Source organism: Rhopalosiphum padi, chromosome 2 (genome assembly GCF_020882245.1).
Source record: "Rhopalosiphum padi isolate XX-2018 chromosome 2, ASM2088224v1, whole genome shotgun sequence".
Lineage (NCBI taxonomy): Eukaryota > Metazoa > Arthropoda > Insecta > Hemiptera > Aphididae > Rhopalosiphum > Rhopalosiphum padi.
In genome coordinates this window covers 62137745-62156287 of record NC_083598.1, presented here as the reverse complement: position 1 = coordinate 62156287, position 18543 = coordinate 62137745, and the positions used below count along the sequence as shown (strand labels likewise).

General features: G+C 26.9%; 3 protein-coding genes across 9 annotated transcripts; 2 read left to right on the top strand and 1 right to left on the bottom strand.

The window, feature by feature from the left end:
* The first annotated feature begins 2008 nt into the window (after positions 1–2008).
* LOC132919608 (alpha-methylacyl-CoA racemase) lies at positions 2009–4903 on the top strand. 5 transcript variants are annotated; one of them, XM_060981331.1, is made up of 8 exons: positions 2009–2413; positions 2978–3106; positions 3171–3312; positions 3406–3547; positions 3637–3780; positions 3870–4110; positions 4186–4396; positions 4469–4903. In XM_060981331.1, the coding sequence occupies exons 3-8, from the start codon at positions 3205–3207 to the stop codon at positions 4757–4759; spliced, it is 1137 nt and encodes a 378-aa protein (XP_060837314.1). In that variant the 5' UTR covers positions 2009–2413; positions 2978–3106; positions 3171–3204; the 3' UTR covers positions 4760–4903. The 5 variants fall into 5 exon arrangements, with proteins under 5 accessions (XP_060837314.1, XP_060837315.1, XP_060837316.1 ...); XM_060981333.1 differs by having other exon boundaries at positions 2010–2287; positions 2978–3101; XM_060981329.1 differs by having other exon boundaries at positions 2010–2413; positions 2978–3101.
* Positions 4803–14813, bottom strand: LOC132919606 (putative glycerol kinase 5). Of its 3 annotated transcripts, none has more exons than XM_060981326.1 (12): positions 14714–14813; positions 8148–8276; positions 7549–7642; positions 6897–7066; positions 6692–6781; positions 6294–6617; positions 6079–6202; positions 5802–5906; positions 5639–5730; positions 5409–5572; positions 5123–5265; positions 4803–5028 (listed from the first exon to the last, which is right to left on the bottom strand). In XM_060981326.1, exons 2-12 carry the CDS (start codon positions 8241–8243, stop codon positions 4892–4894), a joined length of 1539 nt encoding a protein of 512 aa, XP_060837309.1. In that variant the 5' UTR covers positions 8244–8276; positions 14714–14813; the 3' UTR covers positions 4803–4891. The 3 variants fall into 3 exon arrangements, with proteins under 3 accessions (XP_060837309.1, XP_060837308.1, XP_060837307.1); XM_060981325.1 differs by lacking the exon at positions 14714–14813 and adding an exon at positions 14136–14707; XM_060981324.1 differs by lacking the exon at positions 14714–14813 and adding an exon at positions 14224–14707.
* Positions 14814–14905: 92 nt separating this feature from the next.
* LOC132919604 (SRSF protein kinase 3-like) lies at positions 14906–18193 on the top strand. The gene is made up of 4 exons (XM_060981323.1): positions 14906–15149; positions 15232–15546; positions 16265–16947; positions 17303–18193. The coding sequence occupies exons 2-4, from the start codon at positions 15245–15247 to the stop codon at positions 18079–18081; spliced, it is 1764 nt and encodes a 587-aa protein (XP_060837306.1). The 5' UTR covers positions 14906–15149; positions 15232–15244; the 3' UTR covers positions 18082–18193.
* The last annotated feature ends 350 nt before the right edge of the window (positions 18194–18543 follow it).

The window sequence follows — 18543 nt, the reverse complement described above, 5'->3', positions numbered from 1 at the left end:
AGGGATGGCTCATGATATGATTTTAAAAGTGATGCGAAAACCGAATTCTTTCAGTCTGACCTTAATATGAAAAATAAATTATTACCCAATATACATTGTACATGTTTATAATTTTTTTTTTATAATTTGAGCTGAGAATAATCTGAAAAATAAAAGCTGAAAATTATTCGGCAGATCAAAATTCTTGAAACTTTGATACAATTGTATATTTATTACCTACCTATTTAATATATTGGTAAAATTACTAAAATTTACTTATGTACTCATTTGAAGTACAAATTTTTACAAATGTCAAAATCATGAACATTTAAAAAATTGTGCATTTCGCATAGCTAAGGTTTAAAAATTCAAATTTAGACAAAATGAACTAATAATCAAATAATATCTTATACCATTAGCTATCATAATGAAATTTTGCATAGATTTATTAATAGTCGTAGTTGGAATTGAAATTTTAAATTTTGAATACAATTATATAGCCTATACTCTATTATAGTATTATAAATAATATATGTACACAGGGTTGGGCATATCATATATAATCATAGTGTACAGCTGCTTTACTGCTTACAATAAATGTTTACAACAAACGGCTACTATAGTATAGTTATAGTAGTATAGTACTATATAAGGTCGTACAGTGGTTTATAGATATGTCACTATAATGGGACCTAAGCCTTATAGGTGCCCGCAGATATTATTCTAGTGGGGGGCAATGTTAGGATTTAAGAAGAAATATTATAATTTTACTATTTTAAAACAACTACCTTTTTATTATACTCGTATAGCCGTATATATATTTGATTAGGTATATTACAACTCATAAGTATATAGAAATACATAAGTATAGCCGTATAGGTATAGTTAACTTATAATAGGTTACCTATTATTCATATAACCACTTTCAATTTATTATATATAGTAAATAGTGATTTATCTTAAAACATTAAATATAAAAAATATTTTGGAAAAGCCAGGGGGGTATAAGTCCCGGCTTGCCCGCCCCCTCGCTACGGGCGCCATGCTAGACCCCACTTGAAAATGGGGGTAGGTTGGACGTTGGTGGTCGGTATTTTTTAGTATAGGATGATTAAAAATTAATTATTTAGTTAACTAGGTGTATAATTAGAGATATTGTATAGGTACAAGACAAAAAAAAATAGAATTACAATTTGTTTTTTAATAAAATGTATATTTTTTGACGGGGAAGGTGATAGGTGGGTGGAAAATTAATTTTGTCCCACACGTGGAAAAAGTTCTGCACGTCATTGAGGTCGTATAGTGCACGTCCATAAAAAATTAACCCTTATACTAACGCAGTAAAATGAATAGACGTGGTGAAAAGACTTACTAAAACCGTTATGCATTCTTATCGCAGCGCAGAGCAGCCATCAATGCAGTTATTTAGATATTAAGTATACGATATACGAATAAAAAATTATAGGCTATACTGCTATAGCTAACCTGTATGACTATATCTTAAAACGTGGTAATTATTACCCAATGGTATAATTTACTAGTATCATAAATTTATAAATTATAATTGTATAAATTAATTTTGTAGGTACAAAATACGATATACGAATGCCGTATAATTTAATTTACTCTATATAATAGTCTGAGATACAATAATGAAGCGGACCACGTATAAGCAACCGTTCAACCGTTGAATGGAGCTGTGCAGAAGTCGTGATATTATTATTTATATTTGTTATGACTTATGAGATTTCGGATTTCAGAGCACGTAGCAATAACACAGAATATATTTATTCTGTGGCAATAAAATTAGTTATTCGATCGATAAAAAAATAGATAATAATTAATAATCAGTTTTTGATGTCAAAGTTTAAGTTTTTTCAGTTTTTTAATTATTTGATTTTATAGCTTTGAACTTGCCGCCATAAAAATAAGCCAATCAGAACAATTCTATTCACAGCTCTTACAGGTATTTTGTCATGTTGTCCGTCGGAACAAGCTTATCTATGATCTATCAATTTTGTTTGTAATAGAATATTTTAATTTTATTGAGTTCTCAGCATATATCTTAAATTATGGTTCTGAGTTTTTTTTCATAATAGTCTTAAATCATATTTTTCATATACAATATGATCCACGGCCACGGATTAATCTGTGTCCACGGCTATAGTCGTGATCTAAGCTAATAGTACTATTTTAATTCATGGTTACCTACGACATTCGGATAAGTTATCTGCTATCATGATTTAAGATGTATCTACCTATATTAGTCATCAATTAAAAAGACTTTCTAATACTATAGAAGTCTGTGGTAAATCATGTCTTAAATCGTAATGTTATTTTATTATTATACTTATCTTAAGACTTAAATCATGTCTGCTACTATATTATAAGTTGGTTATCCATCGGCTATTGATTTGTTGACAGTATTCAATAGGTATTGTATGAGTGTATCAATTTACCTACGTCACTTACAACTATCAAGTTTAATGTTCAGTGCGTTTTTAGTTTTTAATATTATTCCTACGATTACTAATGTTCATACTCCATAGACACATAACTTACTTTGTTATACCTACACCTATAACCATTGATTATAAATAGTATTTATAATCAATGCTATAATAAACTACATTATACAGTTTATAGGTCAATATGGGGCCCCCCTCCCCATAAAATATCTTAATTTATTAAATTCATAAATCCTGGTTGTTTTTATTTCAGTATAACATTTAACATAAAATATCTTTATTTTATTTTTTATAGACTTTTTACACTTAGTTTATTAGCCAACATTTTTTTTTTTTTTAATTATAATAGTTCATTTTTTTATGCAAATATATATTTTCACAGTAGTTGTGTAATTATTTGACCATCTAGTTCATTCATTAGGTTTATTCAAATACTTATTGATTGCTATTATACATGATATAAATTATTAATTAATAATTATAATATTTTCACAGCTAAATAAATGACATCTTGTATTTTTTATTTAAAGATAGGTACTTGAACAAATAAAAACTATATTCTGACATTTTTTCTTGATCCGGGGTCACCAATGAATAATTCATTTACATATTGTTTATATAACCATAAAAGCAAAGAAATCACGTCATACAATTGTAAAGTATATATTTATAACATACTATTTTTTAACAGAGTATAGAGGTTTCACTATTATTATATTTTAGTAATTTGTTAAGACTATTGTGTTATTAAACCAATATGCCGTTAAAAGGATTAAACGTCTTAGAATTTTCTGGATTGGCACCAGTACCTTTTGTTGGATCTATATTATCAGATTTTGGAGCTAATGTGACCATTATCCAAAAAGTGAGTACACAATAGCAATGTTATTTTATTATCCCAAGAAGAAATTATTTTGATATTAGGTAGGTACTTAAACTATTTTTGTTTGTTTTATAGAGAAATGTTATTATGCAACTTACAGGCTTTTTAGATGGTGGTAAAAAGTCTATATGTATAAATTTAAAACATCCAGAAGGTGTTGAGATTACACAGAAATTAATCACTAATGCTGACATCTTACTTGAACCGTATAGACCTGGTAAGAACAGCTAATTAGTCTTGGATACACATTACACATCTATAGTAATGCCATTTAACAATTCATTTTAAAACATTACATTAAATAAGGTATTATGGAAAAACTGGGATTAGGCCCCGATGTAATGATGGCCAAAAATCCACGTTTAATATATGCTCGATTGAATGGATATGGTTCACAAGGAAAATATGCACAGAGAGCTGGTCACGATATAAATTATTTAGCCATATCAGGTTGTTTTAATAAGTGATTAATACCTAATGATAAATGCACTTCATTAATTTTTTTATAACATGTTTCTTTTAATTTTTAAAATTTAAAGGGTTGTTATCATTGTATGGTTCAAAAAATACAAAACCTGTTCCTCCTATAAATTTTTCTGAATTTGCGGGTGGTAGTATGGTATGTGTAATGGGAATTTTAATGGCAGTCATAGAAAGATACAAAAGTGGAAAAGGTCAAGTGGTCGACGCCAACATAACTGAAGGCATTTCGTATGTTGGAAGTTGGTTGATGTGTACACAAGATTCAATGATTTGGGGAAAACCGAAAGGACAGAATTTGTTCGTAAACTATTTGAAATCAATTTTATGATTGTATTATTATGATCAGTATTGTATTTCTTCAATTTTAATCAGACTGGATGGAGGAATGCACTTCTATGATACATACGAAACCAAAGATGGTAAATGGATGGCTGTCGGTGCAATAGAACCAGAATTTTATAAAGTGTTCATCGAAGGACTAGGATTGAACATTGATGAAATTGAACAGATGGATAATTTTGAAAGTAATAGAGAAATTATTTCAAAAAAATTTAAAGAGAAAACAAGAGAAGAATGGTGCAATGTAAGTAAATTATTTTTAGTGAATTTATTGAAAAATTTAAAACAATTAAAAAAAAAATCGCATTGATTTTAGATTTTTGAATCAAAAGATGCTTGTGTTACTCCTGTGTTAGAGCTAGACGAAGTTGATCAGCATCCTCATAATGCAAGTAGAAATTCATTTATAAGGAAAGATAATACTGTGCTGCCCGTTCCTGCACCAAAACTTAGTGCCACTCCTGGTGTTTCAAGTTCAACTAAACCGATTGCAGTTTGTGGACAGAATACAAGGGAAATACTTGAAAGTATGGGATATAATCAAAAGGAAATCAACAAACTATTTCAAAATAAGACTATATTTGAAGATTCAAAATCAAGATTATAGTTGGGTATTTTAGCTTATGTAGGGAAGTAAGCTTTTGTCATCATATTTTTATGTATATAATAGTTTTATTTTTGAGATTGTATATCATTTTTTGTTTTGTTTTAATAGAAAAAATAAAAAAAATTAGTATTTTTAATACAAACATTTTTGGTTATATAACCATCTTATATATTTATATTCATTTGCAAAGTAATTATTATTATCTGGAACAAATTTTTGATCTGTTCTGTTTCTGAAATTCTCCAACTCTCTTTTATTTTTCCACACACCTAATAATAAAAAAAATATTTAGGTTTATACTTGGATATAAATACATTTTTAAGAATATTTACAAAGCCAAAATAAATCCACTTCAGCACATACCTGAAGATAGTCCAGCCATAAAAGCTGCACCTAAACAAGATACTTCAGTTCTGTTACTATTTTTCATTCTTACAACTGTAGTTGATGTCACATTAGCAATTGTTTGGCAAATGTAATCATTTCGAGACACACCACCATCAACCCTATATAACAATGTTACAATTTTAAATAAATTACAAAATTAACTGATATTATAAGTAATATTGAATATTGATTATATTAATTATAAGTATATATATATTTTATATAACTCCTTTTCCTTCCCTTCCCTTTAAAGAAATATTACCATAAAGTATTCAATTTCATTTGTGGCATTTCATTGTGATAATTATCTAGTATTTTTTTAATTCTAAATGCAAAAGATTCCAAAATAGATATTGCCATATCCGATTTTGTAGTACATGTTGTAACACCAATAAAACTGTAATCTCTTCTTATTGATTTGGATGGCTGAAAAATAATTTTTATTAAATAATTACAATATTTTTGTGTTAAATCACAGAACCATTAAACTACCTCAGATTCAGGTAATACAAATAATAAACTATTAGTTGATAATTCATTTCCTTGTTTCAACATATTTAATTCTTTTGTATTATTGAAACCACCTATATTTAATATGAAGAATAGAATTTTATTTTACTCATATTATAATCAACTTCACGAATACACATTTTACCAATGGATTTTGCTAGTTGAATTAATGATCCACTATTGTAATCAACTGCTTCCAATGAAAAACAAATATCTTCATTAAATGTCCAACCCACCAATGGAAAATATCCTATTATTAAAAATGTGTATAAAATTAGTTAAATGTTAAATATTCAAAATAAATGCTAATTGATTTTTACACATTTCCAGACAATTGGTTTTTAAGTTGACATAAAACATATTAAAAATATTAAAAACTTATTGTAATAATAATCATAATAAAAATATATGTTCTATCTGACCTAAACATACTTCCGGTAATGGACCACAATTTATATCTAGAAACATTCCTGTCCCCATTGTAACTTTGGCTGTATATTTTGAGAAAGAACCTGTTCCATACAGTGATGCTGATTGGTCAGCAAGCTATATTATTATAACATGAATCTTATTAAAAATTAAGAAATATCAATTTATAATTGGACGGTTTAATGAATGAACAGAGAGGTTAACTCACCGAACATGCAATTGTAATATTGGAGATTTTGCAAGTTATATTGTTATCTATTAAATACTTTAATAAATTTGTATCACAAATACTTGGAAGTATAGTATTTGTGATTCCAAAATATTGAAACATAAGATTAGGCATCCAAGACATTGTGAACAAGTTAAATAATCCAGTAGCGCTAGCGCAAGATACATCAGTCACGTGTAGTTTACCATTGCTGGCTTGATATAATAACCAAGTATCTAATGTGCCAAATTGTACTTCATTATTTTTCATATCTTGTCTGAATTTTCGATTATTTTGTAACAACCATAAAAGTTTAGGCAAAATCTATAAACAATAACCTTAGATTATTCAATGTATAATGTACATTAAAAATACAATAACATATTAAATTATAATACTTGTATGTTTGAAAATGTAAACGATTTTGCAACTTTAAGTTGTTTTGATGCAAATATTAAATATAATATTTTTGAAATATATTTGACTATCTAAAAATGATTAAAATATCAATTGGATTAATAATTATAGTTTACTTTTCATTTTTTTTTTTTTTAACTTAAATTTATGTTTAATTTTAACATTTAATATGTAGATAATACTTACTTTGAAAGTTATTGATTTATTTAACTCTTTTACTATTATATTTGAACGCGAATCTCCCCACGTAATAAAATTATGATAATGTTCACCAGTGTTTTTATTCCAAGTTATGAATGTATTTCGTTGTGTAGACAAACCTAAGCTTTTTATATTATTGGACTTGAGATCTGCATCTGTAAAATAATCCATAGATTAAACTAAATATTATTATTTTTATATATACATATATTTAATTATTTTAAATTTATATTTTTGTACCATTATACCTATACTAGACTTTAAGTTTATTGTTTATTATCAATAAAATATTTTTGTAACTGCTATTATAATCGACTTTAAACAAAGGAAAAAGATTTCAAATTAATTAGTTGTATGAAAAATTGATTTAGTTATCTTGTTAAACTATTTATGTTACTGAGGAGTAAAAAATGAACTGTATTACATACTTTGTTTCTGTAATTCTTTAAATCAACATATTTACATAATGGATTAATACTACCCTAAAATAAGTATTTAGTTATTGTACAATGAATATTAATAGTGATGACACTATAAAATATTTAATTAAAAAAGTATAATATTAAATAGCAATTAAGCTGTTACTAAAAATGAAATGTTTATAGTTATAACATATTAACATTATAACTAATAATACCTTTTAATGCATTTTGTAAGACTTGTTTTACACCATTTTGTAGTTCATTTGGACTAATTTCTTCCCATCCTTGAAAAGGTTTTAACATATTAATCTGTAAAAAATTAAAATCCATAATATTAATTGTGCACATTACAGAAAAAACTTAAACATTTTTAACATTCATCATAAATTAATATTGTAAAGTAAATTATGAATATATACGTAATAATTTATAAGAAATAAATAAATTGTCAATATATTTTTTAATATTTTTGTATTGGGGGAGGGTTGAACTTCCACAATTTCCCTGTATATGAATAAATAAATAATAGGTAAATACAGAACATTTGAACTCTATAAATAAATTATTGTTAAGTAATATTTAAATATATTATACAGTATTATATTTATACCAAACCTGAAAAATATTTCAATATAGTACACATAACATACTTAATATAAGTTTGTAAATAATAAAAATATTTTTGATTTTAATTTTAATTTCTACCTATAAAAAAATATGAATATATTTTATATTATTTAAAATTTAGCAATCTATACAATACAAATTCAAAATTCTACATCATAAATATAAAACATAATTTACTAATACATACTTTTTGAATAGAAGATCCCATAACACGAAAATCTGGTGAAAAAATTTGACATTTCAAATTAGTTGTACCTACGTCGATAGCAGCAATATAATCCATGATTTTGATCACTTTAATGATGGCCTTTTGAACCTATGTAAATAAAAAAAAAATTTACTTAAATAACTAAATAACATACATAGAATATTTCTCTATTATATTATATAACATAAAACTTATAATTAATACATATTAGGGTATTAAAATTGATAGAATACTATCTTAATTAATATAAATTATAAACTATATAATCTTTTTAGGTTTCACTACAGTAATATGATTTAGCTAACTAAATTTAAGTGAATACAGTTATACTGAAGTTGCTTTTTATTTAAAAGACTAGGGAAATAATATTATAATTTATATGTCCCTTTATCAAATAAAAGTTAAAAGTATACATTTAAAGAGATATTTCTTAAATATATACATAATTATATTGAACTCATACACATTAAAATTAAATTTATTTATAGAATTGTGCAAAGTACATCTATTACTTTTTATTTACTTACACAAAAAATTATTTATACTAAATAATATTATATCCAGTTATAATCTTATTCTGTACTAGTCAAAAATAATTGTATTGTTTCAACAAGTTATATTGCATGTAAGTATGTTTCTCGTATCGTTTCACCATTTAGAATTATTTTTTTTTTTTTATAAAAAATATAATATTATCTTGAATAGGGCAAAGTAACAATATCTAAATTGATTTACAAATAAATTATTATTTCGTACTTTTTGATTGCATCATCATTCATCAATCATATTATCGTGACGTATTAGTGTATTATTATACCTAAGTAAATTATATTATTCACGCCAATGATAAATCTCGTAGAACAGCTATACAAGGTAATTAATAATTATTATAATTATATTACATTAGTAGGTACATTAGAAAATATTAAATTGTACAATATTTTTATTTTACGATTTACGAATTACGACCACTGACAGCAAGTCAATTATTATTATTCCGATAATTTATTATTTATTGGGATAGGTATAGGTATAGGTATTTCGATTGTTTGGTAAGCCAATTTAATTAATGATCACTCATCTGTAAATGCAGTATCATTTTGAGGCTTTGAGCGTATAAAAATTATTTTTCATCATTTTGTGTTTTGTATGTTATTATAATAACATAATAATTATTATTAATTATGTGAACATGAATAATATAGAGTGCAATATCATGCCTTTAATTATTTATTTCCATAAATATACAAAACTTCAAAATATAAAATATAATTTAAGTAGGTACTATGTTAATCAAAAAATAATTATTAATTATATTTATAAACTACGTCAAATAATTAATGTGGTCTTAAAGTTTAAAGTGTGTTGAATAAAAATTCCAATAAATACGTGTTTGTTTTGAAAACTTAAATCTCCCAATGGTTTGGTCATTACTCATTCCAGCTGAGAACCACCTTCCAGAGCAAGAATAAAATATTTTCGAACATGCATAATATTTTTGAAAATTACTTTTTTTGTCATGAAATTAAATGTTTTAATTATTCGATTTATTTCATACATATCACTATTCACTACTTATATCAGAACAATAACTAAATTCAGTAACGTAAAACTAAGAAAAATACATGTGTTTCAGCAAAATAATTAATCTTTCAACTGGAAGAAATTCGGATTGAAAAATCAAAGTATAATTAGTTTACGTATTTTATAAAAAGAAGTTAATTTTTTTTTTTTATCACTGGCATCATTACATATTTATACGTGAAAATGTATTAAATATCTTAAAATTTCTGTGATTTGTTTAAATTATTGTGTTTGAAAATAAATTATAAAAAGTCCATGGACTAAGGTCTAATAAGATCATAATATAACGCCACACACTTCTATAATATAATACAAGTAATGTAGAAATTTGTGTATAACGCTGACAATAGCCAAATTAAGAAAATTATTTGTCTTTATCACCGACACGGAATTCCGAAAATCCAAACAGTAAAAACTATCCTTCAGTCTAAAATTAGATCTCATTGACCTATAATCAAAATTTAAAAAAAACACTTCAGTATTTTTAAAATAATTTTAGAATTATAAATTTTAAAACATTTTATTACTAAATCTATAATCAAATTTTACAAAATGTTTTGCCTTAGACTATTATATTTATTGTAATTTGTAACGAGAGATAGCAATATAAAAACATATTATATTATTATGTATGTAGTATGATCAAATATTAATTTGAATCCACAATAGGCACCTTTATAATGTACAACAATAATCAAACTTTTAACTTTATTATATCTAATCATTATTTATTATACACGGAGCATTAGGTAATTGTGTTATGTAGCATTAGGATACGAAGTACGAACAATACAAATGTCGATTTAGTGTATTCTCTTTCGAGGTGAAAGATAATTGTTTATAGTAATTGGCTATTTTATACAAAAAAACATCGTTTTTCATGTTGTATTAAAACCACAAAATAAATTAAATTTATTCTATGATTAAACTAAATATTATAGTGTTTTTTCATTTGGCGTTTTAATTTAAAATTTAAATATTGCTTTATTATCCTTATGTATAACGGTATTTGACATTTGTATATTGTATGTTAAATAACCTATGTAATAATATATCTTTACAGCTTTGCAAGTTGCAGGTAACCAATACAATTATAATATCAAAATTTTCGAGTGGTGAGTATACGAAGAATAAGTTAGTTAGTAGGTACTATTATACTTCTATAATATAAATGTTCTTGCAAGGTGCTAAGCATAAGCCGGATAAGCACAATTTAGGTGGAGCCGTGGAGGAGATGTGTCTTAGTATCCACTATCCTCTTAGCACTTACAAAGATGTTTATAATAAATAAAATGATTTATAAACAACGTGTCCCCGGGGAAGTGATTAGTTGGGCATCATATTATGATACTATAATTAAATCTTAAAAAATGTTTATAATTAAAATATAAAATATTATACATTTTTTATTAAAAAACCTATAAAAGGGACCAAAGGGGAAATGGTCTAATTATTTAATTTTTTTAGTTATGGGCAATTATTTTGTTTAAACAAAATGGGACCTACTGAATGTTTGTTGAGGTATCTTTAAAACTTTTCACTTATTTATCGATTTTTTTCAATTTTAAAACTATTTTAATGTCTTATTAATTATAGCATATTCAATTAAACCAGTCACCAAAATTGTACAAATTATTTTTATTAAATTATAATAAGTAAAAAAGTTGCCAACATTTAGCAGTTTTGAAAGAAATTTGCGTAAAACTATAAATAACATTATATTTTTATCACATTTTTTAATTATAATAATTATACTATTGAATTATATTACTGATTATAAATACTATTATAGTATTAGTTTAGTTATTTTTATAGCAGTATAATTTATAATCAATGATAATAATACCTATTACCAATATTACCTATAATATATTAATTTTGTTTTTGTATTTTCTATAATTTTCAAGTAATACATTGCTAAGCGTGATTAGCTTAGGATTCTCAGAATCGTTTATCGGTTTATGTACGGGATTAAATGGGGCAAAATTTGTTCATACTTTGGGGTTAGTTGCGATGTTTTATTGTTTTAATAACATTATAATAGCATAAGTGTTTTTGTGTGGTAATTGAGTAATTCGTAAAATTTTAGTTGTCCGCATGGATCCGTAGATTTTGTGTAAATTGTCCACAATTATAAAAAAAAAAAAAGCCTACGGTTAAAAAAACTTGATATTATTATTGAATTTGGAGTTAAATATTTTATTTGTATTTTTAAGATATAATAATATTTATACTTCACTAGTGGTAGGGAACTAAGGGAACACATTAAAGCTATTGGCCGATACATATTATACTTTAATGGTAAACAAGCGAAGTCAATAATCAACTAAATAGTAAAAGTTTTTTCCAATATTACAGATAATACAAAATTATATAAATTTTCTTAGGAATGGTCTAAACGGAATACTAAATTATATTTACTTAATCATAAATAATTATTACCACCTATAAGTACTAACTTATCTTTCTAAATTTATGTGTTCGTGGTACTTATTATATTATTTCTGAAGACTGAAATAAATTGGATTTACCAATCTTGTCAATTGGTGATATCTCACAGATTCAATATTTCATAATTTGTGGTGAATGGTAATATTATTATGATTCTATTACGCACGTATTTATATTTACAAGCTTATAAATTAAGTAATTCAGTTGTAATTTTTTTTTATTAATATTAATTTTATAATATTCATATTTTGACACTATATAAAATCATTCCATTGCTCGATTTTTAGTATGACACACTAATCAAACATCATAACTCAATAGCTAATATAACATATATTGGTATTTGATAATTACAATAAGAATCGTAATTTGAAAATATTATACACTATTAAGACATTGGGTAGTGATGATCGATGAAAAAGTGGGGGGGTTAAGTACCTCGATTATAATATTAAGCTTCGAAATGTTTTTGTGTTATATGTTATACATTTTTTTTTAATCGTTATTGATTAGTTATTTTAAGTTTTGATGATTGATGGTTTGATAACTAGTGATAAATAATAAGTAAGAGGCAAGACGTATTAAATTATTAACATGGCCGTCAACTAAACGCTGCATAATAGTTTCAAGTGTCTATTCTTATTCCCCAAAAGTGAAAAACAGTTGTCAAAAAGTATTGATAATGAAGGCATTATTAGATAATTTATTTTGTTGAAAAGAATAATTGATCTATAGGTTAGGTTATGCATACCTTATTATTGAACAATAATTATTTTGCGAAATTTTGAATACATTAATGAAAAATATGATACATAAACCTACCTAAATAAATTAATCTTTATTTAAATAACAAATATTTATTAGATTAATTAATTTTTTAAATAATACTGTTTCTGTCAAAATACAATAATAATAACAAAAAAATTTAATCTTATGAATTTATATTAATTTTTGTAGATGTTAGGGCATTATTAGCCTCCTCGCCTCAACTAAACATTAGAAATATTAAGAAATTTTTGCCTTAGGTAATGATTTCTGACTAGTACAATTGATTCAAATGAAGATTGGATATATATATATATATATAAGATTGGGCATTAACGAGTTAAAAGTTAAAATTAAGTTAATTAACTCGTTATATTTTTTTCAAATTAACTATAAACTAAGTTAAGTTACTTTTTTTTTTAAAGTTAACGAAAAAACTATGAGTTACTTTTAACTTAATTTAACTTGATTCTTTTTAAAATAACTTAACTTAACGTGTAAAAAATATCGTTATTTGCCCAGCCTTGGATATATTATAATACAACCTTAAAATCATATTATATGCATCGTTGGATAACCGTTTATCATAATTTATAGTAAAAAATGAATGTATTTCGTAATTTCGTATCATTGCAGTTTGTGTATATTATGAAGTATAATAAAGAACAAATATCTAAAGATCGATTTTGTCGTTGTCGTTGAGTTTTTTTTTTTAAATATTTGGATTTAAATCTAGATCTAGAGGAGTAAAATGCCTATGGTAAGACGGTAAAAAATTATATGAAAATTCGTGATAAAGATACCACAGTCCACAAATGATAAATAAAAAGAAATGAATACTTAATTCAAAATAAAAATATGTAAAAATAGATACTGGATGGAGGGGGTGGCTAGTTATCACACAATACAAATACGAAATTGTAGATATGTTTTAGCGAGATCAATGATCAATGTATTAGTGATGTAGACCTATAGGCTATAACAGTTACATAACTGCACAAATAGCAGTCAGTAGATACATCGTAATGATGATTTAACTATGATGAAAATATTTCTATAGACGATATTTAATATTTAATTTAATTAACAGAATATCAAATCTGTTTCAGTCGAGAGTTAACTACGGTGTAGTAAATACGAGTTTGGCCAATTTATTACATGTCTTACGTCTTGTAATTTTGGTACATTAGTCTACGAGTACTATAATATGTAGGCAGAGCAGTCATATGCGGGGTGGTCACGGAAAATAACGTACTCTGATGCTGTTTCGGCCGTCACCGACCCTTCGATGATCGTCCGCCTCCGCAACCCGGTGTCTTCTCACGCGGACGTCATTATCGGACGCGAAACGATGAGGTCGGTGATAAATAAAAAGATAGGTAACAAAAATAACGATGACGATATACTGAAACGGCGAAGACTGTTGGACGTTGGTGTCTCGACGTAAAGGCGACTTCACGATAGTCAAAATAATGCGCTCGAAGCGAAAACTGTGCGCGGCTGCCGTACCGGGCCAGTATCAGAATCGGTGTAAACGTCTACCGAACCGCCCGGACGAGTAGAAAACATAATACCGTAGTGCGCGTTAGCGTGTGTGCGCGAGTGGAGGAAAATTTCGGAAATTTTTTCGTCAGACGTCGGCGTACAATATTATTATTATTATTATTATTATTAAAATAAAAACATTAATTATCGTCCGCGAAAATCTCAGATAACTGATAAGCAAAGCGGATGACGGAACTTACTGTTACTGTGGTATATATTGTTGGTCGTCGTCGTAGTTGTCATCGTTATCAAAAGCGTTTGTACTTTTACAGTGCGTGCACCGGCGCGGTCCGACTTCACTCTGCTTGCATTTATTTTTATATAAGTCGTTGTCGTCATTCATTATCACATACGATAGTACGGTACTTGCGTGCGCGCTCGGCAGCCTGGACCTCTGTGCGCAATCTAATATATACACTAGTTTTTTCTTTTTTTTGTACTTATTTATGTTTTAATGTTTTCCAAATCCGCAAATTACTAGCTCTTTCCAAACGCTGTAAATCTCTCGTCGTCCGTTCTGAACACTCTTTGTCGATTTCGATCGCTACCGTAACCGTAGCTCCTTCGACCGTTTGGATCCACAGCCGTGTCGAGTTACCGCGACGCGTCCGCTAGCAGTCCTCGGACAACCACACGGTAAGTGTCTTGTTCAACAGCGGTGTCCGACGCTCCCGATCGCCGAAGTTTTTGAAACTAACGTTTTGGTGGTGTGTTACAGAGAACAGCAGGCGATGAACAAGGACACGAACAGGCGGATATTGGCGATACAGGCGAAAAAGAAACGGCGTAAATTACCCAAGAAGCCACACGAAGATCGCAAGACTGTTTTGCCCTCTGTGCCAAATAACAAAGGCTCAGACAAGGCCAAGGCCCATGTGAATCAGAGGGACAGGGACAGCGATTCTTCATCAAATGAGTCTGATGAGGGCACAGATGAGATGTACGCATCTGACGAGGAAGAACAAGAAGAGTCTAGCGACTACTGCAAAGGTGGTTATCACCCTGTCCAAATAGGAGATGTATTTCAAAACAGGTGAGATGAAAATCCGAGTTTCTTACTTCATAAATCCAATGGCACTACCAAAGTCCAAATTCTCGGAACAATGTGGCTATACTGCTATAGTTCTTGTAAAAACTATTGCAAGCAATGTTATTAAAAGCTGCATATTTTTTACCTAGCAAAAAAATTCCCAGAAATTATTTATAACCATTAACTAGGGGTGAGGGTAGAGATAAGGTAGAGCTGAGCTTTCATAACTTCTCCCATAATTGTTTAGCCTTCATAGGAGATGTATACTTTAATTATCGCTTTTATTTATAGTTGTGTCAATACCTAAATTGTTGTTATAATTAAAAGAAGCATATGAAAGATTACAATTTTGATTTGTATGTATACTTTTGATAATATGAAAACTACTATTAATTAATTATTGATTGATAATAAGTGATGGTAGCTAAACATGTTCAAAAAAATTATGCATGATATACTTTGATATCTTAGAGCAGATAACGATTGATAATTAGCCTCTTACAAATTGGAATATTGTTTTAAAATAGTCCCTCTATATTATTATAAATTAAAGCAATGGTATCATAATAATAATGATAAGTATAATAAATTAGTTAAAAAAATAAGCCACTTTCTAAAGAAAATTAATTAAATAAAAATTATTTTTAATTCTTAAAAAAATTTATCTTGATATTTATAACTATAAGATTTATTATTAATTTTACTTACTGTCTTTTTACAGATATCATGTGTTAAGAAAACTTGGATGGGGCCATTTTTCAACTGTTTGGCTATGTTGGGATTTTACTGACAAGCGTTATGTTGCGCTTAAAGTAGTAAAAAGTGCATCTCATTTTACTGAAACTGCTTTAGATGAAATAAAACTTTTGAAAAGTGTTCGTGATTCTGATACTAGTGATAAAAAACGAGAGCGAGTAGTCATGTTATTGAATGATTTTAAAATTAGTGGTGTTAATGGTAATCACATATGTATGGTATTTGAAGTACTTGGTCATAATTTGTTAAAGTTGATTATTAAAAGTGATTACTCAGGTATACCAATACAAAATGTTAAGAGTATTATACAACAGGTACTTGAGGGATTAGATTATTTACATACAAAATGTAATATAATACATACTGACATTAAACCGGAGAATGTATTAATATGTGTCGATGAAAAGTATATAAAAAATTTGGCTAAAGAGGCAGCTGAGATTCATCAAACTGGACAAAAATTACCTGTATCATTTAGTAGTACTGCACCAAAAAGTAATCTCAATAAACCTAATTTGACTAAAAATCAGAAAAAAAAAATGAAGAAGAAAGTCAAACGACAATCTGAACTTCTCAAAGTACATATGCAACAATTAGAAGAATTAGAGTCCAAACAAATTGAAGAATGTAGTGGTGAAAATAATAAAGGCATGTATTCTTAGAGTATATATAATATTTTTAATTATAATTAGTAAGCATTACCTTATGATAAATTTGGTTTAAATTATTTGATTAAAATTTTAAAATGGAATGTATTATATGATTAAAATTTCATAGCATGATACTTTAAGATTAAAAATTAACTTGATTGTTTATTATACTCGTATTCAATATTTTGTGTTCATATTTGAATAATATTTTTTTTTTTAAATTAAACATTTTATTATTTTAAAAATCCAGCTCAAAATTTGTTCACTACACGGTGCACATACTTAAAAAAAAGAAGTGTTTTTAATGGTTTATTGTTGCTATCAATATTAATTTTATTTTTGTATGCTTTCAGATGATGTCAAAACCACAGAAGAACCAATAACAGTTGATGCAAATGCTAGTGAATCTTTATCTAATGGTTATAGTAGTGACAGTACTAATCCAAATGTGGCAAACTCTCCAACTTATGAATCAAATACAGAAAATGATCATAATTCAGATGAAACTAGTACAATACATGAAAATGGAACTGGGGAATCTAGTAAAAACAATAAACCTTTATCAAAAAAACGATCATTTAGAAGTAAATCTCGTGATGATCCTTCAGAAGATCCAGCATTTAATATATGTGATATAAATGTAAAAGTAGCCGACCTTGGTAATGCATGTTGGATAGATCGCCATTTTACAGAAGATATTCAAACTAGACAGTATCGTTCTTTAGAAGTATTAATTGGAGCCGGATATGGTACATCATCAGATATATGGAGTGTTGCATGTATGGCATTTGAATTGGCAACTGGTGATTATTTGTTTGAACCACATTCGGGTGAAGCTTATTCAAGAGATGAAGATCATATTGCTCATATTATAGAGTTATTGGGTAAGATTCCGAAAAAAGTTATTGATGGAGGAAAGCAGTCACCACAGTTTTTCAATAAGCGTGGAGAGTTGCGCAACATAAGTAGTTTGAAACCATGGTTTTTGTATGATGTACTAAGAGAAAAGTACAAATGGCCTGAATCCGATGCTAAGGCATTCACTGGTTTTCTACTACCTATGTTAGAGTTTGATCAAAATGCTAGAGCTACAGCTGCTCAGTGTTTACAACACGAATGGTTAAAATGTTGATTATACTTCTGCTGTTAACATGTACTTGGTAAGAATGGAAATATATTTTTATTTTGTAGTAGAACTTTATGTTTGTATTTTCTAATAAAGCCACAACAAAATATGAATTTTATATCATGTAAATAAGTATTAAATATATATTTTTTAGAATAATAATACATACAATAATATTAAAATAGTCATTTCAAACGTAATTTATGGAAGATATTTTAGCAACATTTGTTTGTTTGAATGGTTTATTTATAGTAAAAAAACAGATTTTACATAGTATATCTTTTTAAGTAAACAAATAATTCCAATAATTTATTAAACAGTCATGTATTAATGAATGTAAATAACTGCAATTCATGTTTATTATTTTCCTTTATTCTTGAAACATTGCTTTAAATAAATTAGTCAAAGAATTAGGTTTTCTATGATATTTTAAATTTGCAATAATGAGTGATCACCTGCATCATTATT

What these genes read in the sequence shown, in the direction of transcription:
- LOC132919606 (XM_060981326.1), bottom strand. Translation starts at nt 8,243, where the DNA reads ATGGATTATATTGCTGCTATCGACGTAGGTACAACTAATTTGAAATGT. An exon ending in TTACATTTTCAAACATACAA is followed by an intron (nt 6,618 to 6,691) that starts GTATTATAATTT and finishes TATTGTTTATAG; the next exon opens with ATTTTGCCTAAACTTTTATG. An exon ending in TTGTATTACCTGAATCTGAG is followed by an intron (nt 5,573 to 5,638) that starts GTAGTTTAATGG and finishes ATTATTTTTCAG; the next exon opens with CCATCCAAATCAATAAGAAG.
- LOC132919608 (XM_060981332.1), top strand. Translation starts at nt 3,205, where the DNA reads ATGCCGTTAAAAGGATTAAACGTCTTAGAATTTTCTGGATTGGCACCA. An exon ending in ACTTGAACCGTATAGACCTG is followed by an intron (nt 3,548 to 3,636) that starts GTAAGAACAGCT and finishes ACATTAAATAAG; the next exon opens with GTATTATGGAAAAACTGGGA. An exon ending in CAAGAGAAGAATGGTGCAAT is followed by an intron (nt 4,397 to 4,468) that starts GTAAGTAAATTA and finishes CATTGATTTTAG; the next exon opens with ATTTTTGAATCAAAAGATGC.
- LOC132919604 (XM_060981323.1), top strand. Translation starts at nt 15,245, where the DNA reads ATGAACAAGGACACGAACAGGCGGATATTGGCGATACAGGCGAAAAAG. An exon ending in GGAGATGTATTTCAAAACAG is followed by an intron (nt 15,547 to 16,264) that starts GTGAGATGAAAA and finishes GTCTTTTTACAG; the next exon opens with ATATCATGTGTTAAGAAAAC. An exon ending in TAGTGGTGAAAATAATAAAG is followed by an intron (nt 16,948 to 17,302) that starts GCATGTATTCTT and finishes GTATGCTTTCAG; the next exon opens with ATGATGTCAAAACCACAGAA.